Below are 25,407 nucleotides of genomic sequence, written 5' to 3' on the forward strand. Positions count from 1 at the left end.
AGAGAGAAGGCTGGAGAGCCCGGCAGTGCCCAAGGACCACCACCACGCAGCACCCGCAGGGTCAGAATTACAGGGGTGCGCTGCGGCTTAAGCGAGCAGGAGCAGCCTGCGCCGGGCTGGCGTGGCTGTGCTGCTGTGCCCTGTCCCCACGCTCACGCTGCTCTGCCCTGTCCCCACGCTCAGCCTGACCCCATGGCAGGGGACCGCGGGGTGCACCGCCAGCGTGAAAACACACGTGGCTGGAAGGGAAGGGTTCTCTCCTTTGTGTGTCTTGGAGGAAAAAACAGAAGGTATGGCTGTTTGCAGCACAGCGAGCAAGGCGGGGAATAAAGGATCTGCTCCCGGCCACAGCAGGGGCCTTCTTCAGTGACCCCAACCACCTGGCTGGCTTGCAAACTTAATAAAAATTAACAAATAATAACCGGGAAAATGAAGCAAGGATAAGCTCTTTTCACTACGTCATTGTAATTGCACCGACACCCAGAAATACACAAAAGCCACCCATCAAAGAGAGGCTTCCTTCCCGGTGGCTCGCACTTTCACACTTCTTTCACTCCAACAAACAACAACAAAAAAGAAAAATATAGAAAAAATAAAAATAAATAATTGCAGCAGTTGATGTACAAGCACAGTCTTCCCTTTTCACACATGCGTGGGTTCTGCCTGCCCCGACGTGGCCGGAGCGTCTCCCTGGGGAACAAACTGTTGGTTGTACAAAACACTATGAAGATTTTCTTACAAACATATGCCTGCAGTGTTTACTGGTTGGGGTTTTCTGCAATTTTATTTTCCAATAAAAAGTATATAATATGTAATAATAAAAATGTTACTCAACCTAGTTTCAAACCTAGGGTTTAGGCCCCTACTGGCTTGTAACTTTTACCTACAGTAAAGTCAGTATATGTTTTTATTTTTAGGAGCGGTAAGGTCCAGCTCATAGACTGGTCAGGCTGAAGTCCCTTTCTTCAAACCTTCCTCTTCCCCCTGGAGAAGGAAAACAGAGGTGGGTTACTCAGCTGGGTCTCAACCTTATCCTCGTGGCAGCTCAAGCATCAAAGCATTTCACAGGTGGGCCAGGTCCTGCCTTTTGAGCAGGGAGAACCATGACCACCATCTCCTATGCTCCCCGAGCTTCCCAAAAGCCACCCAGATGGTTTCTGGCAGCAAGTGCCACCTTGTCTCTGGTTTTCAACCACTGCCTGACACGCGCTTCCCCCTGCCTCCGCCAGCACCAAGGGGAGGGATGGCTGTGGCCACCACAAGGACCATTTCCTGAAGCTGTTCTTTCACTTCTTTATTGTTTCTCCCCCTCTGGCCAATTGGTCCTGGGTAACCTTCAGTAGGTCCCGAAGTTTGGTTGTTTCCTGGTCCAGGTCCCTTGTTATATTTTTTACCAGTTTTTCCTACATAGGAGTCAAAAGAAGGCATCTGCCTGAGCCTCCCTTGGCCCTCTGGTGACCTTCCCCCCTCCAGAACATCTCGGGTCACCTCAGGTCTGCACTGAGCCGCCTCGGTGGCCACAAGCCAGCGATGCGCCACTGCTCCAGCGGCGTGCTCAGAGGCCCTACCTGGGAGGTGTCCTTTAAACACCCCTAAAACCCCAAATCCAGGCACCCCCCGGTGACAACAAACAGGCCACAAGCTCTACCTCGTGCACCAAGGGCTTCAGAGTCGAGAGGGAGCACCCACGTCCTCGTGAGCACCTGCTGGCAGGGGCCACTGGGCTTCCTCTCTCACCTGAGGCCACCACCCATCAGGGTGCAGCATCTAGGCTTACCCCCACCCTCACAGCCGGCTGGTGAGCTTCACGGGTGAGCGAGAACGGCTCCCACCAGGGCAGCGTGCCCCCTGGGCTTTGCCGGGGATGCGCAATAGAGCTCGTTGCATGTGACAAACTGACAGGGGGCAGCAGGCAATGAAGAGGTCCGCCAGGCAGCTCGCTTTCCAAATGCGGACGCTCATCTCCCCCCGAGCTCTCCCCATGGCCAGCCCCACGGATCCCACACAATTCAGCCACCCGCCCCATCTCTCTGAGGGGAGCAGGTTTGCAGGCGCTTGCCTGACCTGCAGCTGCTCCACCTCCTTCTGCAAGGCTGCCGCTTTGAGCTCCAGGCTCTTCCTCTGCCGCTCCTCTTGCTGCAGCACCTTTGACTTCTCAGACAGCTTGTTCGTCAGCTTGGCGTACTCCTCCCGCAACCTGGCCAGCTCAGGGTTGTGCCTGCACCAAGAGAAGCAGCGTTATTCCAGCCCGCAGGCCAGTCAAGCATCCCTGGCGTTACCCAGGGGGAACACATCCTCCTGTGGGCCTGGTAGCAGGGCTTGAAACATCTCAGCGGTGGCGTTCGCCTGTTTCTGGGACACGCCTGGTCCTTCAGGGATGGGGTGCAGAGAGCTGGCACATCACTTTTCAAAAGCTGCGTTTCCATCACAGGAGACATTCCTTTCTCATGAAGGAGAAGTCGCAAGGATCTGTGTTCCCAGACACAGGAGAAAGCACTCTAGGCAGCTGGAGTCTGCTCTGTAATTAGTTGGGCGCTGTTAATCACCAGCCATTTCAGACCTTCTATAGAAAGGAGCGTGAAATTCTTCTCCCTAGCTCCTGTTTGTTCTGTATGCACCAGGCAGGTCTCGGTTCTCTGCAGCACCGCTCCCATCAAGGAGCCAGCTACGTTTCTTCTGAAGCTGGTGAGCACAAGCTCCCCGAAGTGGGGAGCAATGCTGCAGCGCCTTCTGGTCCCCTCTGCCCCCCTCCGCTGGCATCGGCACAGGTGACCCCAAAGCAGAGAGGGTTTCCCCTGCCCTTCCACTTGGGAAAAACATCCTCGTTTCCCCTGCCAGGCCCCCAAAAGCCATTTGGCAATCTCTTCCTCACTCCCTCCTCTACCTCCAGCTAGCTGGGGTGCCTGTAGAAGCACCCTCCAGAAAGCGGGTGGCCAAGCCTGATGGACAGCCACCCCCAGGGCTTGCCAGAGGGCGGCCCCAGGCTCTGCCCCCCGCCCCAGTCTTACTTGCTCTCCATCCAGCTGCTGGTCTGGTAGAGGGCATCCCTCAGCATGGAGTTCTCCTGCTGCAGGCGAGCCAGCTGCGTGTTGGGTCTGTTCTCCAGCTGCTCCTGCAGGGTCCGGATCTAGGGAGAGCCCAACAGGGGTTAATGCCGCCACCGCCGGTCCCTCTGCTCTCTCCTGAGAAGCCCACCCCATGAGCAAGAGGGACTGGCAAGGAAGCCACAGCGAGGTGTCTGCTGATGCTGAGAGCCCCGGGGCTGCCGCATCCCATGAGGATGCTCCCACATCCCTCTTCTAGCTTGAGCACCACGGCTCAGGAGCACTGCGGGGCTCTCGCCCCTCCCTGAGGCTCTGGTCCCCTCGTCCACCTCGGTCTTCTCCAAAAGACCAGGCACCTGCCACCGAAGGCCAGCCGTCAGACACCGGCAACAGAGCAGCGTGTGGGGCTCACCTTGTCCTGGAGCTCCTGCGTTTTCTGGACATGGTCCTGGTAGCTGGCCTGCATGCGTGCCTGCACCGCTGCCATCTCCTGCTCGCGGGCCAGCAGCTGCCCCTTCAGCTTGCCCTCCACAGCCATCACCTTAGCCCGCTCGGCCACCAGCTCCTTCGAGGAGAGAAGCCACCCGGTCAGTCCTCAGCGTAGGAATTTCCCTACTTTAAGGGGACTTGAAACAAATGGCCTCCGAGCTCAGAAGGCTTTAAAAAGTGTAACTCCTTCGGAGGTGCCCCCATGCCGTGAGGGGCAGGGCCCGTGCCAGGGGTGCCGGGAGGGCTGCGCGGCACTTACCTTGCTCAGCTCCCGCCTCTTGTTTCTGGCAGCGGCTGCAGCCTCCTGCTCAGTGGCGAGCTGCTTCTCCTTCTCCTCCAGCCGGCGTTTCAGGACAGCGACCGGGCCACCCTTCTGCATGGCCTGCCGGCACAGGGTGGCACATCAGCGGGGACCGCCACCGACCGATCCAACCCCTCCCCCCCACACGCACAGGGTCCTGCCCTCTGCTCCAGGGAAAATTCAGCTCCCGTCTCTAAGGCTGACCCTCGGGGGACAGCCTGCCCGAAAACGGGCTGCCTTCACCCCTGCGCACCCCCCGAGGCTCGGCCCAGCCCTGGCGGCCACGGCGGTGCTGGCAGCCCTACCGTGTGCCAGGTGTCCTGGACGATGCCCGCTTTCTCCCTCAGGATCTCCATGAGCCGCTGGGCCTCCCCCTCGCTGAACACCGTGCTGCTGACTGTGGACACAAGCGTCTTGTAGGGCAGGTAGAGGGGCCCATCCGAGTCCGCAGGTGCTGGGGAGGAGAGAGGAGGGGTTGGGAGCGCTCGAGCCAACGGCAGGGCTGAGTAGCATCACCTCAGTTGACTTCAACCCCGTAACTGCCATTTCACGCCAGCAACCGCCCAGATGTCCACAGCCAAGTTTGATACCTCTCTAACTGAAAGCAATGTGACGAGCGCTGGGGACGGCGCTCACCACAGACAAGCGTTCCCTGAGCCAGCTGCCACCTCTGCCTGGCTCTGCTACTGCTCCTGCCGCCCTGCCACCGCCCTCCATCACACTGAGCGTTTCCAGCCGGAGCTGGGCACGCTTTGCTAATGCCAGGGAGCAGAGACATGGTGGGCATCAGAAGCTGGACTCCATCGTGACACAGCCTCGCTGGGGGACGTCGCTCCACGCAGCGGTGCCGGTGGCGCAGAGCAGCAAGGTCGTCTCCTGCCTTTCACTAGGCAGGTTCGTTCCAGCTCTTTCTTTGCTAAGGGAACGAGATGACTCCAGCCCTTCTCCGATCCCTCTGCCGGCTTACTCGACGGGGAAATACGCAGAGGAACTTGGCCTTACCTGGCTCGCGTTTCTTCTTGGATGCAGCTGCCTTCTTGACAGGTCCATTAGGCTTCTGCTCCTCATGGGTTGGAAGAACATTTGGTATCTTGATGGTGACGGAGCTGACAGCTGGAGCACTTTGGTGCTGCTCTGCGATCTTTCCATTTGGTTTCTCTTCCTTTTCCTTTCCTTTTTTCTCAACAGCTTCCTCTTTCTGCTTTTTCTCTTTTTCCTTCTGCTGGGTGGTCTTATTGTATTTGCCTTGCTTGGCCAAGGCTTCCTCAGAAGGAAGGAGGACCTTCTCCAGGAAGGAGAACAGGAAGATCCCAATGGCCAATACCACCATCAAACCTCCACAGACTACAACATCCAGTGTCGGAGGGTCATAGACATCCATCGTGCCTTATTATTCTGTGCCTGCAGGACACCAGAACAACAGTTAGTGGGGACAACAAGGAGGTGCAACAGCCTCTCTGTGAGCAGCGAGTCTCCTATGTCCATCTGTGTTTCCAAATGGCACCACGCTCCAAAAAGTGCTCAGGATTCACATACCTCTGGTGAGGGCAACCTGACGACACCCCACCCCCCACCCCAGGTTTGTGCTCCTGCGCAGCGCAGCACAGCGCACGGTGCTCCATCCGCACCGCAGGGACCGCTTGCGCTGGCTGCAGCAATCTCCAGAAGAACCAAAGAGGGGGAAGAAAAAAGCAGGGGTGCAATCAGAGACATTCATGAGCACAGTGCCCATGACATGTCCAATGGGACGCTTTTGCATGACCTTGGGCAATACCTGCAGCCCTGCGGCAGTAAGAGAGCCCGTTTTCAGACTGCCTGGTGCAGTTTGGCCAAGACCTGGGCTCTCGCTGGGGCATCTGGCCTTTTCTCTGCACCCAGGCGCAGGTGGAAGTGCATCCAGGGTCTCAGCTTTGGAATAAAACACCCCCCTGGAAGGGGAAAGCATGCACGGGAGAGCTTTCCCCAGCTTTGCAACAGCCTTGGCCGCCTCCCTTTGCCACCCGCGCCCTGCGGCACTGCTGGCCTCTGCCCAGCCTGGCAGGGAGGATGCGCGGTGACCGCATCCCACTGGGTCGCTGCTCCCAGCTGCCAGTGACGAGAACCAGCCCAGCAATGATGCTACAGACAGCACACAGAGAACCAAGATGCTACCAGCTCCTTGAGATGCAAACACCAAGAAAAGGCCTAAGTTCAAGCCAAAGCAAAGCAAAGCGTGGTCATTAACCGTCTCATCTCCCCGGCAGATGCCCGCAGGAAGAAACGAGACTTGCAAAGGGAGTGCTGGATGTGGCACTTCTCTTTCCACCTCTGCCATTAACTGGCGGGCAAACCGGGCACAGGGTCCTTCCCACCCTCCTCTCCACGCTCAGGTTCTCCACCCATAACACACGGAGCAGCAACGGAGACCGTACTGCCTGGTCTGAGACCGGGCAGGCGCGGTGCAGCCCCACGCGGAGGAAGATGCTGCTGCCTGCACTCTTCTTAACCGCTAACCGAACCCCGTCCCGAGTCTGGAAGCCAGGCTCTTCCCCGCTGTCCCGCTCGCGCGTTTCCCCCGTGGGGGCATCACCTCCACGTGGCTCACAACCCCCCAGATGCTGCAGTCAGGCAGTTCATCTGCGCAGGGGCACTCCCCAGGAGGTGCCAGGCTGCGCTTTCTCGTGACCAACGCATCAAGCCCTCGGCTATCAGAAGTTCCCACCCCGCGCCTAACTGAAAACATTTTCAAATTTCCTCTTGAAGAGGCTGCAGGTTGAGGAAGGAGGGAGGGGCTGCAAAGGGAGGAGGCAAAATTAAGGCTATAACTAAGGAGATCAGCATCTTTTCAAAACCTCGGTGCTCGCAGGGAGAGACCTCAGAGCCTTTCCCTTTCTAACAGCCGACAGCGGCGAACTCACTCCCAGCCGAATCCGCACCGGTGCAGCCAGGGGGACACAGTGCAAGGAAAATGTCACCTGCAGCCCCCAGGGGGGGGGTTGAGGGATGTTTCAACCAGCAGCCCAGCTCTCCCTGCCCGCCTCTCCAAGCACCCCAGCCGAAGCAGCAGAGAGCTGGCAGGCGGGCACGCTGCCAACGCCAGCTGGAACCAGCCTCCCCCGGCAGGGCCACCTTCCTACCCCAGGGCACCGCTCGAGATCCCAGCTGATACTACAGGCATCGCTACCCCAGGTCCACCCAGGCCGTTTCGATTTCAACGGCCTCAGCCGGCTCCATCCCAGCACAGCTGGTGCCAGCTCCCTCCCTCCTGACAACGCAGCATCACTTTGGGATGGTCCCCATCGGGACAGAGGGATTATTCCTAACCTGCAGGGTGAAAAGGGCTGCTTTTCCTCTTCCTGGCAGGAAATAGAAGCGAGGGTCCAGAGAACATGTACCCACGTCCTTCTGCTGGCTTTAGGGCCAGACCAATGCTCCCCGGAGCTGTTCCGGGGCGGAACTGAGCGCCCTGCATTCCTCACCTGGCAACCCCAATGTGCCGGTACCAACAGAGCTGCTGACCTCACAATGCCATCGCCAACAGAGCTGCTGACCTCACACTGCCACCACCAGTAGAACTCCTGACCTCCTGTTGCCACCGCCAACAGAGCTGCTGACCTCACACTGCCACCACCAGTAGAACTCCTGACCTCGCGCTGCCACCGTGGCAGACTTAGGCCAAAATTTGCAGCTCCAGCTTAGGGCAAGGGCATCGCCGACTGATGGCAAACGCCCTCCAACCCCACCAGCTGCTCCCGCCACCTCCCAAAGCAGCTGGATGCTGGTTTGGGCTTTGGGTTTTGGTTGGGGTTTCTTTTGAGATGCTAGTGAGAGATGAGAACTTCGCAAGTGAAATGCCCTGTGACGGAGCTCAGATGAGCCCTGGCTAAAACCTACAAGGTGTGACTGAATTTTGGAGGCAGTAGAACTGTGCTCAGGACAAGAGCAGGTTTTGCCATGTCTGTGACACCATAGCTGTGCCATGCAGAGCAGCACATCTGCACCACACAGGCTGGAAACCGTTAGATTCCTTCCAGAGCTGCTGCTGTGGCAGAGGACGTTCAGCCCTGTGTCTCTTGAAAGACCCGATCTCAAACATACTGTGCAATGGTAGTAATTAACAATGCGCTTGATTTAGAGGTGTGGTTGTGATTACTCATTTGAAAAGGCACTGCGTCTCCACGTGGAGAAGCAAAGTTCTAGTCAGCCTGTCAGACCCCGCTAACCAAGGAGTCAACACCTTGCTGCAGCATTCAGAAATGTCATGCTAAGCCGGCCTGGCTTGTAGCCAGAGAGCGCTGCCCCCACCTCGCTTCCTCCTGCTGCACTGGGCCACAATCTTGCAGCCTGCAAGGCAGACAGCACCGTTGTGCAGCAGTGCCAGCCTTCACAGGACAGCTGGCCGGTGGACTGGAACTACCCAGGGAGGCTGTGCTGCACATGCGGAAGTTAAAGAAAGAACTCCTGACAAAATGCAGCTTCTCTCCGCATCAGACAGGCTTGGGTTGGGCTCCCCGCCCTCCAAGAAAAGAATGCATTGGTGGTTCCTTGGAGCAGCAAGGCCTTTCTGGTCTCTACAGCCCAGATTCTCACTCTGATTCTTTCACCCACCTCTCCAGAGCCAGCGGGAGCAGAGTCAGCCATCGGAGCCTGCTTGCGTGTAGCCTCCTCACCCGCCGTATCCAGGGTAGCCCTAGAAAGGAGAGATCCGCTCCTGAGAGAGCCTGCGGTGACAAGGGGACGGTCTGAGCACGCATGTAGTGAAAACGTTCTCCCTGGTGTTTCTACATTGCTACTTGGCGTGTAGCCAGATGTCTCCTCTGACACCCGTCAGGGAAAACCATCCAAATGCCTAAGCTAAGGCAGGACTTACCTGCTTGGGTGACCCGATTGCCTCTTCTAATGTTACTGCCAAGTGTGTTTGATCGATTACTAGCATGTTGGAATGCCGCATTATTGTGCGTTTTGCCTCTTTTTTTTTTAGGCAGAAAGCATGAATGCCAAGCAAATGGGCCAGAGGACCTGACCGAGCTTGCATGGCTGAGAAGCCAGGAGGCTCCCTGGTCGTAGCTCTTGAAGCAAGTCCCGTCTAGATGCCATGGAGTGCCACAACTCTACAGGCATTCCATGTTTCAATAGATCAGTCATGTAAAGCAACCATTGCAGGCAAGGGTTTCACTAACTGCAGGGAAGCTGTCTGGTAGAGTAGGTTTTGGAGATGTAGCTCGTATGTACAAATGACCCTCAATAAATCACATCTAAGGATTTCTCTTGGTGTATTAATATTTGCATTGGTTGCCCAGCAGCCCAACACTGTCCCCGATGGATTAACACTAAAGGTCTCCCAAAATTGTTGGTCCAGTGCTGCAACGTGTCAGTGTATCACGGGACGAAAGGGCGGTGGGTGGGTGGGTGGGGTGAGAACAATCTGGTTCCTGCTCTTAATTTTCTAAACTGTAAAAAGCAAAATTCAGTCAGTCTTTTGGAGGCTCCTGGTCAAATTGCCAAGCTCAGAACCCGTTTCCCCTGTAACCATTAAATACAAAAGTGAAAACCTCTAGTGAAAGTTAGGCTAAAACGACCTGTTGGCACAAAAACTGGGTTAAATTCTTCGTGCTTGCAGTTGCAGAGCAGTACTTATAAAGGCTAATTCTGAAGTGAAATAGCGATAAAATAGACAGACTTTTCTGGAGAAATCGTCCTAATCCACTCTTGTAAACTGGCGGTGCAGGAAACAAGAGTTAAAGGTTCACTCGTTCTAGAGGGTCAGTGTTCTTGTTGTGAAGTGCCTTGAGTTCCCTTTCAGCCTGAGGGATTCTATAAAAACGGCTTTTTGTTGGCATAGTTGAATTTAGAACTACCTTCGTTTCTCTCATACGCACTTACTAGCGGGTCAGATGCTTCTGCGAGACAGAAGCGGCACTGTCCCCGCCGCTCCCGGCACAGCAGCAGGCTGCGCTGGCTTAGCCGCAGGGCCAGGGAAATGGTGGTCCATGACCTCACGCAGCACGTGCCCTCTCTGGCCACGCTGCGCGGTTCAAACCTTGAATTCAGAGGCAGGCGGTGACGGACTGCTCTGACTTGGCGCCCGTGCGGGTCACCGCGCTGGGAGCACAAGGGTTTCCGATGCAAAGAGATCCACCGGAGCGAAGCTTTGTGACTTTTGAGAAAAGCAAAGCGGCCTGGTTTGTGCTGGGGCTTTTCGCCTGTGTTTCAGTCAGCTCTGAGCTCACCCAAAAGCGGCTCGTCGTCGTCCTCATCAAGGGCTCGTCCTTGCCGAGGTGTCTGCAGGACTGGTCTCTGTCCAAAGTGCAGGTTGAGAAGGAAATGTGGTGACACAGCGGGACTGGTGCTGCCTGACAAACCACGGGAACTCCCAGCCCCAGATCCACCTGATGACGCGCCTCCAGACTGCAGGCATCTTCCAAGAGACAGCCAGCCCAGGTGACGCCGTGGGGGCCTTCTGCCTGGGATTTCCTCCCTCGGTTAGGAAAGGGAGCAGGAGAAACCCTGCAAAGGGGGAAGGATGTCAGACCTGGAAGGTAGGAGTGCAGTTTGCACAACGGGAAAGCCCTCGCTCGCATCAGGGACTCGCCTCCAAAGTGCCTTAGTCCCAGGGATCTTTTGAGGGATGAGAAGCCTGAGGTGTCACAGGCTGACAGGTGCCCGGCCGACAGCGCGAGTGCCCCCAGCAAAGCAGGCATGTTGCAAAACGCCACGGGCTCCCAGGAGAGCAGGGGCTGGCCAGTGCTCAGCCCTGTGCTGGTGGGCAAGGCTTGGCTTTCCCTACCCCCTCAGGGTGGACTTCCCCTTCCACCAAGGTGCCGGGGGAAGAAAAAAATCCCAGCAGGACCACTTCAGGTGTGGAAAATTAAGCTGAACCTCTTTCCCCAAAGAGATGTGAGGTTTTTCAGCTTTGCTTAGCAAGAATCTGCCCATCTTTCCTCCTAAAAGAGCCAGCTCGGCGACGTGTCCTGGAAGGGCAACAATGTCCCCCCATGCTGGGGACACCAAATCTGCTCTCACACAGTCTCTGGAGCATCATCAGAGCCCTTAGTGTGCTTGGGACACTGGCTGCCCTCCTTGCATTGGCTGGTTTGGGGGCTTTGTTACTGCTTCTGTGTTAACGCCTGGGTATCATCTGCCCTGTTTTGCACAAGAGCTCACAATCAAGGGAATCGCTGCTGCAAAAGCAAAAAAGAGAAAGCTGAAAAGCGGAAAGATCGCATCACTTTGCTGCACCTGCTGCTGGGGGGCTCTCGCTACCGGGGGCTCTCCGAGGGTGATGGCCACCCCGCTACGCTCGACAGCTTGCTCCAGCCCGGTTTGCAATCCTGGTAAAATCCAGGCGTTCCCTGACTTTTTGAGGATCTCAAAGGCAAAAGGTATCAGGCCAGGCATGCTGCAGACATGACAGTGCTGTCACTGGCCGTCCTTGGTTCATGAGGTCCCTCCCATGCGCCGCAAAGCCCAGGAAGAGAAACTGAAGGCTAATGGTGGCTGCGGGGAGAAGCTCTGCTCACCAGGTTTGTCCCTCCGGCGCGGGGAGATGGACCTGCCAGAGCCCGGGGTACTTGTCGGGTATGCAGCCTATGCACGTACAACAGGGCTGGGGGGCGCAGCGGCAGCAGGGCTTGTAGTGAGTGCGTGGGGTCTCAGCTGCCGCGCCAGGGGCTGGGGCCACCACCTCCCGGGGACACACAGCCCTCTGGCCAGGTGCGGCGCTCCATCACCTCCCATCCTGAGAGGCACTGCAGGCAGTGATGGAGGGGTGTCACCGAGCCACCCACCGGATCTGGGGAGGCGGGGGCGGTCCTTCTCGCGGCTCAGCGTGACCCTCCAAAGGTGCTCAGCCCATTTCTGCAATGAGCATTGACGAGCTCAGCACTGATGGGTGCCCCGGCTTCTGGGGGCGGCAGCCCTTGCTCAGTCAGCGAAGCCCCAGCTAGCTCGGTGCCTCTGGACAAGGGTGGGAGGCAGGTCTGGGGGGCAGTGGGGGGCTGCGTGGGGGGCTCTCGGCTTGCCATTCCCTCAGCCTGAATTCAGCAGGACCCCATCTTCTTGCCTGATCAAAGACCCCACAGCCCAAGTGTGACTTGCACATCCCTTCTCCATCATGACCCAGAAAGCTGCAGTGCTGGGGGGACAGGACACGTGTCTACCCAGTCCTGCCTGCGTGGAGTCTCTGCTGTGTCTGATATAGAGGCTGAGCACACGCTGACTTCTCTGGGAGCAAAACGGAGGCGCGTCTGGCCTTCATCCCCCTTCCTGGCCTTGGTTCTTCACACACCCAGGAGGTACCAAGTCCTTTGGGGGCCTTTTCTCCCCACCAGCTCCTCAAATGACGCTGATGTCAGCGCTGGGCTCAGCAGCTTTATTGTGAGGAGACAGGCACCGAGCTGCGACGTGGTCTCTGCCATTCCCTAAGAAACCAACTTCAAATAAAAAAAAAAGGAAAAATTAAAAAAAAAAAAAAAAAAAAGCCACAAGAAGGGGAGAGAGAAGGCTGGAGAGCCCGGCAGTGCCCAAGGACCACCACCACGCAGCACCCGCAGGGTCAGAATTACAGGGGTGCGCTGCGGCTTAAGCGAGCAGGAGCAGCCTGCGCCGGGCTGGCGTGGCTGTGCTGCTGTGCCCTGTCCCCACGCTCACGCTGCTCTGCCCTGTCCCCACGCTCAGCCTGACCCCATGGCAGGGGACCGCGGGGTGCACCGCCAGCGTGAAAACACACGTGGCTGGAAGGGAAGGGTTCTCTCCTTTGCGTGTCTTGGAGGAAAAAACAGAAGGTATGGCTGTTTGCAGCACAGCGAGCAAGGCGGGGAATAAAGGATCTGCTCCCGGCCACAGCAGGGGCCTTCTTCAGTGACCCCAACCACCTGGCTGGCTTGCAAACTTAATAAAAATTAACAAATAATAACCGGGAAAATGAAGCAAGGATAAGCTCTTTTCACTACGTCATTGTAATTGCACCGACACCCAGAAATACACAAAAGCCACCCATCAAAGAGAGGCTTCCTTCCCGGTGGCTCGCACTTTCACACTTCTTTCACTCCAACAAACAACAACAAAAAAGAAAAATATAGAAAAAATAAAAATAAATAATTGCAGCAGTTGATGTACAAGCACAGTCTTCCCTTTTCACACATGCGTGGGTTCTGCCTGCCCCGACGTGGCCGGAGCGTCTCCCTGGGGAACAAACTGTTGGTTGTACAAAACACTATGAAGATTTTCTTACAAACATATGCCTGCAGTGTTTACTGGTTGGGGTTTTCTGCAATTTTATTTTCCAATAAAAAGTATATAATATGTAATAATAAAAATGTTACTCAACCTAGTTTCAAACCTAGGGTTTAGGTCCCTACTGGCTTGTAACTTTTACCTACAGTAAAGTCAGTATATGTTTTTATTTTTAGGAGCGGTAAGGTCTAGCTCATAGACTGGTCAGGCTGAAGTCCCTTTCTTCAAACCTTCCTCTTCCCCCTGGAGAAGGAAAACAGAGGTGGGTTACTCAGCTGGGTCTCAACCTTATCCTCGTGGCAGCTCAAGCATCAAAGCATTTCACAGGTGGGCCAGGTCCTGCCTTTTGAGCAGGGAGAACCATGACCACCATCTCCTATGCTCCCCGAGCTTCCCAAAAGCCACCCAGATGGTTTCTGGCAGCAAGTGCCACCTTGTCTCTGGTTTTCAACCACTGCCTGACACGCGCTTCCCCCTGCCTCCGCCAGCACCAAGGGGAGGGATGGCTGTGGCCACCACAAGGACCATTTCCTGAAGCTGTTCTTTCACTTCTTTATTGTTTCTCCCCCTCTGGCCAATTGGTCCTGGGTAACCTTCAGTAGGTCCCGAAGTTTGGTTGTTTCCTGGTCCAGGTCCCTTGTTATATTTTTTACCAGTTTTTCCTACATAGGAGTCAAAAGAAGGCATCTGCCTGAGCCTCCCTTGGCCCTCTGGTGACCTTCCCCCCTCCAGAACATCTCGGGTCACCTCAGGTCTGCACTGAGCCGCCTCGGTGGCCACAAGCCAGCGATGCGCCACTGCTCCAGCGGCGTGCTCAGAGGCCCTACCTGGGAGGTGTCCTTTAAACACCCCTAAAACCCCAAATCCAGGCACCCCCCGGTGACAACAAACAGGCCACAAGCTCTACCTCGTGCACCAAGGGCTTCAGAGTCGAGAGGGAGCACCCACGTCCTCGTGAGCACCTGCTGGCAGGGGCCACTGGGCTTCCTCTCTCACCTGAGGCCACCACCCATCAGGGTGCAGCATCTAGGCTTACCCCCACCCTCACAGCCGGCTGGTGAGCTTCACGGGTGAGCGAGAACGGCTCCCACCAGGGCAGCGTGCCCCCTGGGCTTTGCCGGGGATGCGCAATAGAGCTCGTTGCATGTGACAAACTGACAGGGGGCAGCAGGCAATGAAGAGGTCTGCCAGGCAGCTCGCTTTCCAAATGCGGACGCTCATCTCCCCCCGAGCTCTCCCCATGGCCAGCCCCACGGATCCCACACAATTCAGCCACCCGCCCCATCTCTCTGAGGGGAGCAGGTTTGCAGGCGCTTGCCTGACCTGCAGCTGCTCCACCTCCTTCTGCAAGGCTGCCGCTTTGAGCTCCAGGCTCTTCCTCTGCCGCTCCTCTTGCTGCAGCACCTTTGACTTCTCAGACAGCTTGTTCGTCAGCTTGGCGTACTCCTTCCGCAACCTGGCCAGCTCAGGGTTGTGCCTGCACCAAGAGAAGCAGCGTTATTCCAGCCCGCAGGCCAGTCAAGCATCCCTGGCGTTACCCAGGGGGAACACATCCTCCTGTGGGCCTGGTAGCAGGGCTTGAAACATCTCAGCGGTGGCGTTCGCCTGTTTCTGGGACACGCCTGGTCCTTCAGGGATGGGGTGCAGAGAGCTGGCACATCACTTTTCAAAAGCTGCGTTTCCATCACAGGAGACATTCCTTTCTCATGAAGGAGAAGTCGCAAGGATCTGTGTTCCCAGACACAGGAGAAAGCACTCTAGGCAGCTGGAGTCTGCTCTGTAATTAGTTGGGCGCTGTTAATCACCAGCCATTTCAGACCTTCTATAGAAAGGAGCGTGAAATTCTTCTCCCTAGCTCCTGTTTGTTCTGTATGCACCAGGCAGGTCTCGGTTCTCTGCAGCACCGCTCCCATCAAGGAGCCAGCTACGTTTCTTCTGAAGCTGGTGAGCACAAGCTCCCCGAAGTGGGGAGCAATGCTGCAGCGCCTTCTGGTCCCCTCTGCCCCCCTCCGCTGGCATCGGCACAGGTGACCCCAAAGCAGAGAGGGTTTCCCCTGCCCTTCCACTTGGGAAAAACATCCTCGTTTCCCCTGCCAGGCCCCCAAAAGCCATTTGGCAATCTCTTCCTCACTCCCTCCTCTACCTCCAGCTAGCTGGGGTGCCTGTAGAAGCACCCTCCAGAAAGCGGGTGGCCAAGCCTGATGGACAGCCACCCCCAGGGCTTGCCAGAGGGCGGCCCCAGGCTCTGCCCCCCGCCCCAGTCTTACTTGCTCTCCATCCAGCTGCTGGTCTGGTAGAGGGCATCCCTCAGCATGGAGTTCTCCTGCTGCAGGCGAGCCAGCTGCGTGTTGGGTCTGTTCTCCAGCTGCTCCTGCAGGGTCCGGATCTAGGGAGAGCCCAACAGGGGTTAATGCCGCCACCGCCGGTCCCTCTGCTCTCTCCTGAGAAGCCCACCCCATGAGCAAGAGGGACTGGCAAGGAAGCCACAGCGAGGTGTCTGCTGATGCTGAGAGCCCCGGGGCTGCCGCATCCCATGAGGATGCTCCCACATCCCTCTTCTAGCTTGAGCACCACGGCTCAGGAGCACTGCGGGGCTCTCGCCCCTCCCTGAGGCTCTGGTCCCCTCGTCCACCTCGGTCTTCTCCAAAAGACCAGGCACCTGCCACCGAAGGCCAGCCGTCAGACACCGGCAACAGAGCAGCGTGTGGGGCTCACCTTGTCCTGGAGCTCCTGCGTTTTCTGGACATGGTCCTGGTAGCTGGCCTGCATGCGTGCCTGCACCGCTGCCATCTCCTGCTCGCGGGCCAGCAGCTGCCCCTTCAGCTTGCCCTCCACAGCCATCACCTTAGCCCGCTCGGCCACCAGCTCCTTCGAGGAGAGAAGCCACCCGGTCAGTCCTCAGCGTAGGAATTTCCCTACTTTAAGGGGACTTGAAACAAATGGCCTCCGAGCTCAGAAGGCTTTAAAAAGTGTAACTCCTTCGGAGGTGCCCCCATGCCGTGAGGGGCAGGGCCCGTGCCAGGGGTGCCGGGAGGGCTGCGCGGCACTTACCTTGCTCAGCTCCCGCCTCTTGTTTCTGGCAGCGGCTGCAGCCTCCTGCTCAGTGGCGAGCTGCTTCTCCTTCTCCTCCAGCCGGCGTTTCAGGACAGCGACCGGGCCACCCTTCTGCATGGCCTGCCGGCACAGGGTGGCACATCAGCGGGGACCGCCACCGACCGATCCAACCCCTCCCCCCCACACGCACAGGATCATGCCCTCTGCTCCAGGGAAAATTCAGCTCCCGTCTCTAAGGCTGACCCTCGGGGGACAGCCTGCCCGAAAACGGGCTGCCTTCACCCCTGCGCACCCCCCGAGGCTCGGCCCAGCCCTGGCGGCCACGGCGGTGCTGGCAGCCCTACCGTGTGCCAGGTGTCCTGGACGATGCCCGCTTTCTCCCTCAGGATCTCCATGAGCCGCTGGGCCTCCCCCTCGCTGAACACCGTGCTGCTGACTGTGGACACAAGCGTCTTGTAGGGCAGGTAGAGGGGCCCATCCGAGTCCGCAGGTGCTGGGGAGGAGAGAGGAGGGGTTGGGAGCGCTCGAGCCAACGGCAGGGCTGAGTAGCATCACCTCAGTTGACTTCAACCCCGTAACTGCCATTTCACGCCAGCAACCGCCCAGATGTCCACAGCCAAGTTTGATACCTCTCTAACTGAAAGCAATGTGACGAGCGCTGGGGACGGCGCTCACCACAGACAAGCGTTCCCTGAGCCAGCTGCCACCTCTGCCTGGCTCTGCTACTGCTCCTGCCGCCCTGCCACCGCCCTCCATCACACTGAGCGTTTCCAGCCGGAGCTGGGCACGCTTTGCTAATGCCAGGGAGCAGAGACATGGTGGGCATCAGAAGCTGGACTCCATCGTGACACAGCCTCGCTGGGGGACGTCGCTCCACGCAGCGGTGCCGGTGGCGCAGAGCAGCAAGGTCGTCTCCTGCCTTTCACTAGGCAGGTTCGTTCCAGCTCTTTCTTTGCTAAGGGAACGAGATGACTCCAGCCCTTCTCCGATCCCTCTGCCGGCTTACTCGACGGGGAAATACGCAGAGGAACTTGGCCTTACCTGGCTCGCGTTTCTTCTTGGATGCAGCTGCCTTCTTGACAGGTCCATTAGGCTTCTGCTCCTCATGGGTTGGAAGAACATTTGGTATCTTGATGGTGACGGAGCTGACAGCTGGAGCACTTTGGTGCTGCTCTGCGATCTTTCCATTTGGTTTCTCTTCCTTTTCCTTTCCTTTTTTCTCAACAGCTTCCTCTTTCTGCTTTTTCTCTTTTTCCTTCTGCTGGGTGGTCTTATTGTATTTGCCTTGCTTGGCCAAGGCTTCCTCAGAAGGAAGGAGGACCTTCTCCAGGAAGGAGAACAGGAAGATCCCAATGGCCAATACCACCATCAAACCTCCACAGACTACAACATCCAGTGTCGGAGGGTCATAGACATCCATCGTGCCTTATTATTCTGTGCCTGCAGGACACCAGAACAACAGTTAGTGGGGACAACAAGGAGGTGCAACAGCCTCTCTGTGAGCAGCGAGTCTCCTATGTCCATCTGTGTTTCCAAATGGCACCACGCTCCAAAAAGTGCTCAGGATTCACATACCTCTGGTGAGGGCAACCTGACGACACCCCACCCCCCACCCCAGGTTTGTGCTCCTGCGCAGCGCAGCACAGCGCACGGTGCTCCATCCGCACCGCAGGGACCGCTTGCGCTGGCTGCAGCAATCTCCAGAAGAACCAAAGAGGGGGAAGAAAAAAGCAGGGGTGCAATCAGAGACATTCATGAGCACAGTGCCCATGACATGTCCAATGGGACGCTTTTGCATGACCTTGGGCAATACCTGCAGCCCTGCGGCAGTAAGAGAGCCCGTTTTCAGACTGCCTGGTGCAGTTTGGCCAAGACCTGGGCTCTCGCTGGGGCATCTGGCCTTTTCTCTGCACCCAGGCGCAGGTGGAAGTGCATCAGGGTCTCAGCTTTGGAATAAAACACCCCCCTGGAAGGGGAAAGCATGCACGGGAGAGCTTTCCCCAGCTTTGCAACAGCCTTGGCCGCCTCCCTTTGCCACCCGCGCCCTGCGGCACTGCTGGCCTCTGCCCAGCCTGGCAGGGAGGATGCGCGGTGACCGCATCCCACTGGGTCGCTGCTCCCAGCTGCCAGTGACGAGAACCAGCCCAGCAATGATGCTACAGACAGCACACAGAGAACCAAGATGCTACCAGCTCCTTGAGATGCAAACACCAAGAAAAGGCCTAAGTTCAAGCCAAAGCAAAGCAAAGCGTGGTCATTAACCGTCTCATCTCCCCGGCAGATGCCCGCAGGAAGAAACGAGACTTGCAAAGGGAGTGCTGGATGTGGCACTTCTCTTTCCACCTCTGCCATTAACTGGCGGGCAAACCGGGCACAGGGTCCTTTCCCACCCTCCTCTCCACGCTCAGGTTCTCCACCCATAACACACGGAGCAGCAACGGAGACCGTACTGCCTGGTCTGAGACCTGGCAGGCGGGGTGCAGCCCCACGCGGAGGAAGATGCTGCTGCCTGCACTCTTCTTAACCGCTAACCGAACCCCGTCCCGAGTCTGGAAGCCAGGCTCTTCCCCGCTGTCCCGCTCGCGCGTTTCCCCCGTGGGGGCATCACCTCCACGTGGCTCACAACCCCCCAGATGCTGCAGTCAGGCAGTTCATCTGCGCAGGGGCACTCCCCAGGAGGTGCCAGGCTGCGCTTTCTCGTGACCAACGCATCAAGCCCTCGGCTATCAGAAGTTCCCACCCCGCGCCTAACTGAAAACATTTTCAAATTTCCTCTTGAAGAGGCTGCAGGTTGAGGAAGGAGGGAGGGGCTGCAAAGGGAGGAGGCAAAATTAAGGCTATAACTAAGGAGATCAGCATCTTTTCAAAACCTCGGTGCTCGCAGGGAGAGACCTCAGAGCCTTTCCCTTTCTAACAGCCGACAGCGGCGAACTCACTCCCAGCCGAATCCGCACCGGTGCAGCCAGGGGGACACAGTGCAAGGAAAATGTCACCTGCAGCCCCCAGGGGGGGTTTTGAGGGATGTTTCAACCAGCAGCCCAGCTCTCCCTGCCCGCCTCTCCAAGCACCCCAGCCGAAGCAGCAGAGAGCTGGCAGGCGGGCACGCTGCCAACGCCAGCTGGAACCAGCCTCCCCCGGCAGGGCCACCTTCCTACCCCAGGGCACCGCTCGAGATCCCAGCTGATACTACAGGCATCGCTACCCCAGGTCCACCCAGGCCGTTTCGATTTCAACGGCCTCAGCCGGCTCCATCCCAGCACAGCTGGTGCCAGCTCCCTCCCTCCTGACAACGCAGCATCACTTTGGGATGGTCCCCATCGGGACAGAGGGATTATTCCTAACCTGCAGGGTGAAAAGGGCTGCTTTTCCTCTTCCTGGCAGGAAATAGAAGCGAGGGTCCAGAGAACATGTACCCACGTCCTTCTGCTGGCTTTAGGGCCAGACCAATGCTCCCCGGAGCTGTTCCGGGGCGGAACTGAGCGCCCTGCATTCCTCACCTGGCAACCCCAATGTGCCGGTACCAACAGAGCTGCTGACCTCACAATGCCATCGCCAACAGAGCTGCTGACCTCACACTGCCACCACCAGTAGAACTCCTGACCTCCTGTTGCCACCGCCAACAGAGCTGCTGACCTCACACTGCCACCACCAGTAGAACTCCTGACCTCGCGCTGCCACCGTGGCAGACTTAGGCCAAAATTTGCAGCTCCAGCTTAGGGCAAGGGCATCGCCGACTGATGGCAAACGCCCTCCAACCCCACCAGCTGCTCCCGCCACCTCCCAAAGCAGCTGGATGCTGGTTTGGGCTTTGGGTTTTGGTTGGGGTTTCTTTTGAGATGCTAGTGAGAGATGAGAACTTCGCAAGTGAAATGCCCTGTGACGGAGCTCAGATGAGCCCTGGCTAAAACCTACAAGGTGTGACTGAATTTTGGAGGCAGTAGAACTGTGCTCAGGACAAGAGCAGGTTTTGCCATGTCTGTGACACCATAGCTGTGCCATGCAGAGCAGCACATCTGCACCACACAGGCTGGAAACCGTTAGATTCCTTCCAGAGCTGCTGCTGTGGCAGAGGACGTTCAGCCCTGTGTCTCTTGAAAGACCCGATCTCAAACATACTGTGCAATGGTAGTAATTAACAATGCGCTTGATTTAGAGGTGTGGTTGTGATTACTCATTTGAAAAGGCACTGCGTCTCCACGTGGAGAAGCAAAGTTCTAGTCAGCCTGTCAGACCCCGCTAACCAAGGAGTCAACACCTTGCTGCAGCATTCAGAAATGTCATGCTAAGCCGGCCTGGCTTGTAGCCAGAGAGCGCTGCCCCCACCTCGCTTCCTCCTGCTGCACTGGGCCACAATCTTGCAGCCTGCAAGGCAGACAGCACCGTTGTGCAGCAGTGCCAGCCTTCACAGGACAGCTGGCCGGTGGACTGGAACTACCCAGGGAGGCTGTGCTGCACATGCGGAAGTTAAAGAAAGAACTCCTGACAAAATGCAGCTTCTCTCCGCATCAGACAGGCTTGGGTTGGGCTCCCCGCCCTCCAAGAAAAGAATGCATTGGTGGTTCCTTGGAGCAGCAAGGCCTTTCTGGTCTCTACAGCCCAGATTCTCACTCTGATTCTTTCACCCACCTCTCCAGAGCCAGCGGGAGCAGAGTCAGCCATCGGAGCCTGCTTGCGTGTAGCCTCCTCACCCGCCGTATCCAGGGTAGCCCTAGAAAGGAGAGATCCGCTCCTGAGAGAGCCTGCGGTGACAAGGGGACGGTCTGAGCACGCATGTAGTGAAAACGTTCTCCCTGGTGTTTCTACATTGCTACTTGGCGTGTAGCCAGATGTCTCCTCTGACACCCGTCAGGGAAAACCATCCAAATGCCTAAGCTAAGGCAGGACTTACCTGCTTGGGTGACCCGATTGCCTCTTCTAATGTTACTGCCAAGTGTGTTTGATCGATTACTAGCATGTTGGAATGCCGCATTATTGTGCGTTTTGCCTCTTTTTTTTTTAGGCAGAAAGCATGAATGCCAAGCAAATGGGCCAGAGGACCTGACCGAGCTTGCATGGCTGAGAAGCCAGGAGGCTCCCTGGTCGTAGCTCTTGAAGCAAGTCCCGTCTAGATGCCATGGAGTGCCACAACTCTACAGGCATTCCATGTTTCAATAGATCAGTCATGTAAAGCAACCATTGCAGGCAAGGGTTTCACTAACTGTAGGGAAGCTGTCTGGTAGAGTAGGTTTTGGAGATGTAGCTCGTATGTACAAATGACCCTCAATAAATCACATCTAAGGATTTCTCTTGGTGTATTAATATTTGCATTGGTTGCCCAGCAGCCCAACACTGTCCCCGATGGATTAACACTAAAGGTCTCCCAAAATTGTTGGTCCAGTGCTGCAACGTGTCAGTGTATCACGGGACGAAAGGGCGGTGGGTGGGTGGGTGGGGTGAGAACAATCTGGTTCCTGCTCTTAATTTTCTAAACTGTAAAAAGCAAAATTCAGTCAGTCTTTTGGAGGCTCCTGGTCAAATTGCCAAGCTCAGAACCCGTTTCCCCTGTAACCATTAAATACAAAAGTGAAAACCTCTAGTGAAAGTTAGGCTAAAACGACCTGTTGGCACAAAAACTGGGTTAAATTCTTCGTGCTTGCAGTTGCAGAGCAGTACTTATAAAGGCTAATTCTGAAGTGAAATAGCGATAAAATAGACAGACTTTTCTGGAGAAATCGTCCTAATCCACTCTTGTAAACTGGCGGTGCAGGAAACAAGAGTTAAAGGTTCACTCGTTCTAGAGGGTCAGTGTTCTTGTTGTGAAGTGCCTTGAGTTCCCTTTCAGCCTGAGGGATTCTATAAAAACGGCTTTTTGTTGGCATAGTTGAATTTAGAACTACCTTCGTTTCTCTCATACGCACTTACTAGCGGGTCAGATGCTTCTGCGAGACAGAAGCGGCACTGTCCCCGCCGCTCCCGGCACAGCAGCAGGCTGCGCTGGCTTAGCCGCAGGGCCAGGGAAATGGTGGTCCATGACCTCACGCAGCACGTGCCCTCTCTGGCCACGCTGCGCGGTTCAAACCTTGAATTCAGAGGCAGGCGGTGACGGACTGCTCTGACTTGGCGCCCGTGCGGGTCACCGCGCTGGGAGCACAAGGGTTTCCGATGCAAAGAGATCCACCGGAGCGAAGCTTTGTGACTTTTGAGAAAAGCAAAGCGGCCTGGTTTGTGCTGGGGCTTTTCGCCTGTGTTTCAGTCAGCTCTGAGCTCACCCAAAAGCGGCTCGTCGTCGTCCTCATCAAGGGCTCGTCCTTGCCGAGGTGTCTGCAGGACTGGTCTCTGTCCAAAGTGCAGGTTGAGAAGGAAATGTGGTGACACAGCGGGACTGGTGCTGCCTGACAAACCACGGGAACTCCCAGCCCCAGATCCACCTGATGACGCGCCTCCAGACTGCAGGCATCTTCCAAGAGACAGCCAGCCCAGGTGACGCCGTGGGGGCCTTCTGCCTGGGATTTCCTCCCTCGGTTAGGAAAGGGAGCAGGAGAAACCCTGCAAAGGGGGAAGGATGTCAGACCTGGAAGGTAGGAGTGCAGTTTGCACAACGGGAAAGCCCTCGCTCGCATCAGGGACTCGCCTCCAAAGTGCCTTAGTCCCAGGGATCTTTTGAGGGATGAGAAGCCTGAGGTGTCACAGGCTGACAGGTGCCCGGCCGACAGCGCGAGTGCCCCCAGCAAAGCAGGCATGTTGCAAAACGCCACGGGCTCCCAGGAGAGCAGGGGCTGGCCAGTGCTCAGCCCTGTGCTGGTGGGCAAGGCTTGGCTTTCCCTACCCCCTCAGGGTGGACTTCCCCTTCCACCAAGGTGCCGGGGGAAGAAAAAAATCCCAGCAGGACCACTTCAGGTGTGGAAAATTAAGCTGAACCTCTTTCCCCAAAGAGATGTGAGGTTTTTCAGCTTTGCTTAGCAAGAATCTGCCCATCTTTCCTCCTAAAAGAGCCAGCTCGGCGACGTGTCCTGGAAGGGCAACAATGTCCCCCCATGCTGGGGACACCAAATCTGCTCTCACACAGTCTCTGGAGCATCATCAGAGCCCTTAGTGTGCTTGGGACACTGGCTGCCCTCCTTGCATTGGCTGGTTTGGGGGCTTTGTTACTGCTTCTGTGTTAACGCCTGGGTATCATCTGCCCTGTTTTGCACAAGAGCTCACAATCAAGGGAATCGCTGCTGCAAAAGCAAAAAAGAGAAAGCTGAAAAGCGGAAAGATCGCATCACTTTGCTGCACCTGCTGCTGGGGGGCTCTCGCTACCGGGGGCTCTCCGAGGGTGGTGGCCACCCCGCTACGCTCGACAGCTTGCTCCAGCCCGGTTTGCAATCCTGGTAAAATCCAGGCGTTCCCTGACTTTTTGAGGATCTCAAAGGCAAAAGGTATCAGGCCAGGCATGCTGCAGACATGACAGTGCTGTCACTGGCCGTCCTTGGTTCATGAGGTCCCTCCCATGCGCCGCAAAGCCCAGGAAGAGAAACTGAAGGCTAATGGTGGCTGCGGGGAGAAGCTCTGCTCACCGGGTTTGTCCCTCCGGCGCGGGGAGATGGACCTGCCAGAGCCCGGGGTACTTGTCGGGTATGCAGCCTATGCACGTACAACAGGGCTGGGGGGCGCAGCGGCAGCAGGGCTTGTAGTGAGTGCGTGGGGTCTCAGCTGCCGCGCCAGGGGCTGGGGCCACCACCTCCCGGGGACACACAGCCCTCTGGCCAGGTGCGGCGCTCCATCACCTCCCATCCTGAGAGGCACTGCAGGCAGTGATGGAGGGGTGTCACCGAGCCACCCACCGGATCTGGGGAGGCGGGGGCGGTCCTTCTCGCGGCTCAGCGTGACCCTCCAAAGGTGCTCAGCCCATTTCTGCAATGAGCATTGACGAGCTCAGCACTGATGGGTGCCCCGGCTTCTGGGGGCGGCAGCCCTTGCTCAGTCAGCGAAGCCCCAGCTAGCTCGGTGCCTCTGGACAAGGGTGGGAGGCAGGTCTGGGGGGCAGTGGGGGGCTGCGTGGGGGGCTCTCGGCTTGCCATTCCCTCAGCCTGAATTCAGCAGGACCCCATCTTCTTGCCTGATCAAAGACCCCACAGCCCAAGTGTGACTTGCACATCCCTTCTCCATCATGACCCAGAAAGCTGCAGTGCTGGGGGGACAGGACACGTGTCTACCCAGTCCTGCCTGCGTGGAGTCTCTGCTGTGTCTGATATAGAGGCTGAGCACACGCTGACTTCTCTGGGAGCAAAACGGAGGCGCGTCTGGCCTTCATCCCCCTTCCTGGCCTTGGTTCTTCACACACCCAGGAGGTACCAAGTCCTTTGGGGGCCTTTTCTCCCCACCAGCTCCTCAAATGACGCTGATGTCAGCGCTGGGCTCAGCAGCTTTATTGTGAGGAGACAGGCACCGAGCTGCGACGTGGTCTCTGCCATTCCCTAAGAAACCAACTTCAAATAAAAAAAAAAGGAAAAATTAAAAAAAAAAAAAAAAAAAGCCACAAGAAGGGGAGAGAGAAGGCTGGAGAGCCCGGCAGTGCCCAAGGACCACCACCACGCAGCACCCGCAGGGTCAGAATTACAGGGGTGCGCTGCGGCTTAAGCGAGCAGGAGCAGCCTGCGCCGGGCTGGCGTGGCTGTGCTGCTGTGCCCTGTCCCCACGCTCACGCTGCTCTGCCCTGTCCCCACGCTCAGCCTGACCCCATGGCAGGGGACCGCGGGGTGCACCGCCAGCGTGAAAACACACGTGGCTGGAAGGGAAGGGTTCTCTCCTTTGCGTGTCTTGGAGGAAAAAACAGAAGGTATGGCTGTTTGCAGCACAGCGAGCAAGGCGGGGAATAAAGGATCTGCTCCCGGCCACAGCAGGGGCCTTCTTCAGTGACCCCAACCACCTGGCTGGCTTGCAAACTTAATAAAAATTAACAAATAATAACCGGGAAAATGAAGCAAGGATAAGCTCTTTTCACTACGTCATTGTAATTGCACCGACACCCAGAAATACACAAAAGCCACCCATCAAAGAGAGGCTTCCTTCCCGGTGGCTCGCACTTTCACACTTCTTTCACTCCAACAAACAACAACAAAAAAGAAAAATATAGAAAAAATAAAAATAAATAATTGCAGCAGTTGATGTACAAGCACAGTCTTCCCTTTTCACACATGCGTGGGTTCTGCCTGCCCCGACGTGGCCGGAGCGTCTCCCTGGGGAACAAACTGTTGGTTGTACAAAACACTATGAAGATTTTCTTACAAACATATGCCTGCAGTGTTTACTGGTTGGGGTTTTCTGCAATTTTATTTTCCAATA

The 25,407-nt window shown here is 56.8% G+C and overlaps 4 protein-coding genes across 4 annotated transcripts; all 4 read right to left on the minus strand.

Moving 5' to 3' along the window:
* Positions 1-926: 926 nt before the first annotated feature.
* LOC308071828 (ribosome-binding protein 1-like) lies at positions 927-8,983 on the minus strand. The gene is made up of 7 exons (XM_080407845.1): positions 8,422-8,983; positions 4,837-5,235; positions 4,140-4,288; positions 3,793-3,915; positions 3,457-3,609; positions 3,009-3,127; positions 927-2,218 (listed from the first exon to the last, which is right to left on the minus strand). Exons 2-7 carry the CDS (start codon positions 5,213-5,215, stop codon positions 1,786-1,788), a joined length of 1,356 nt encoding a protein of 451 aa, XP_080263971.1. The 5' UTR covers positions 5,216-5,235; positions 8,422-8,983; the 3' UTR covers positions 927-1,785.
* Positions 6,279-8,090, minus strand: LOC308071831 (uncharacterized protein). Its single transcript, XM_080407848.1, has 2 exons — positions 7,429-8,090; positions 6,279-7,364 (listed from the first exon to the last, which is right to left on the minus strand). The coding sequence occupies exons 1-2, from the start codon at positions 7,792-7,794 to the stop codon at positions 6,822-6,824; spliced, it is 909 nt and encodes a 302-aa protein (XP_080263974.1). The 5' UTR covers positions 7,795-8,090; the 3' UTR covers positions 6,279-6,821.
* Positions 8,984-14,091: 5,108 nt separating the features above from the next.
* LOC308072173 (ribosome-binding protein 1-like) lies at positions 14,092-17,541 on the minus strand (the record flags this gene model as incomplete). The annotated part of the gene is made up of 6 exons (XM_080408684.1): positions 17,143-17,541; positions 16,446-16,594; positions 16,099-16,221; positions 15,763-15,915; positions 15,315-15,433; positions 14,092-14,524 (listed from the first exon to the last, which is right to left on the minus strand). Exons 1-6 carry the CDS (start codon positions 17,519-17,521, stop codon positions 14,092-14,094), a joined length of 1,356 nt encoding a protein of 451 aa, XP_080264810.1. The 5' UTR covers positions 17,522-17,541.
* Positions 17,542-18,042: 501 nt separating this feature from the next.
* Positions 18,043-20,396, minus strand: LOC308071830 (uncharacterized protein). The gene is made up of 2 exons (XM_080407847.1): positions 19,735-20,396; positions 18,043-19,670 (listed from the first exon to the last, which is right to left on the minus strand). The coding sequence occupies exons 1-2, from the start codon at positions 20,098-20,100 to the stop codon at positions 19,128-19,130; spliced, it is 909 nt and encodes a 302-aa protein (XP_080263973.1). The 5' UTR covers positions 20,101-20,396; the 3' UTR covers positions 18,043-19,127.
* Between the last annotated feature and the right edge of the window lie 5,011 nt (positions 20,397-25,407).

The sequence above is a fragment of the Falco punctatus genome (assembly GCF_963210335.1).
Source record: "Falco punctatus genome assembly, chromosome: 12".
NCBI classification, from domain to species: Eukaryota; Metazoa; Chordata; class Aves; order Falconiformes; family Falconidae; genus Falco; species Falco punctatus.

Bases quoted from the DNA above. Each gene is read 5' to 3' on its own strand.
- LOC308071828 (XM_080407845.1), bottom strand. From the start codon at position 5,215: ATGGATGTCTATGACCCTCCGACACTGGATGTTGTAGTCTGTGGAGGT. The intron at 3,916-4,139 runs GTAGGGCTGCCA...CTGTGCCGGCAG, and splicing joins TCCAGGACACCTGGCACACG to GCCATGCAGAAGGGTGGCCC. The intron at 3,610-3,792 runs GTAAGTGCCGCG...CTCTCCTCGAAG, and splicing joins AGAGGCGGGAGCTGAGCAAG to GAGCTGGTGGCCGAGCGGGC.
- LOC308071830 (XM_080407847.1), bottom strand. From the start codon at position 20,100: ATGGCACAGCTATGGTGTCACAGACATGGCAAAACCTGCTCTTGTCCT. The intron at 19,671-19,734 runs GTCAGCAGCTCT...TGGCAGTGTGAG, and splicing joins ACTGGTGGTGGCAGTGTGAG to GTCAGCAGCTCTGTTGGCGA.
- LOC308071831 (XM_080407848.1), bottom strand. From the start codon at position 7,794: ATGGCACAGCTATGGTGTCACAGACATGGCAAAACCTGCTCTTGTCCT. The intron at 7,365-7,428 runs GTCAGCAGCTCT...TGGCAGTGTGAG, and splicing joins ACTGGTGGTGGCAGTGTGAG to GTCAGCAGCTCTGTTGGCGA.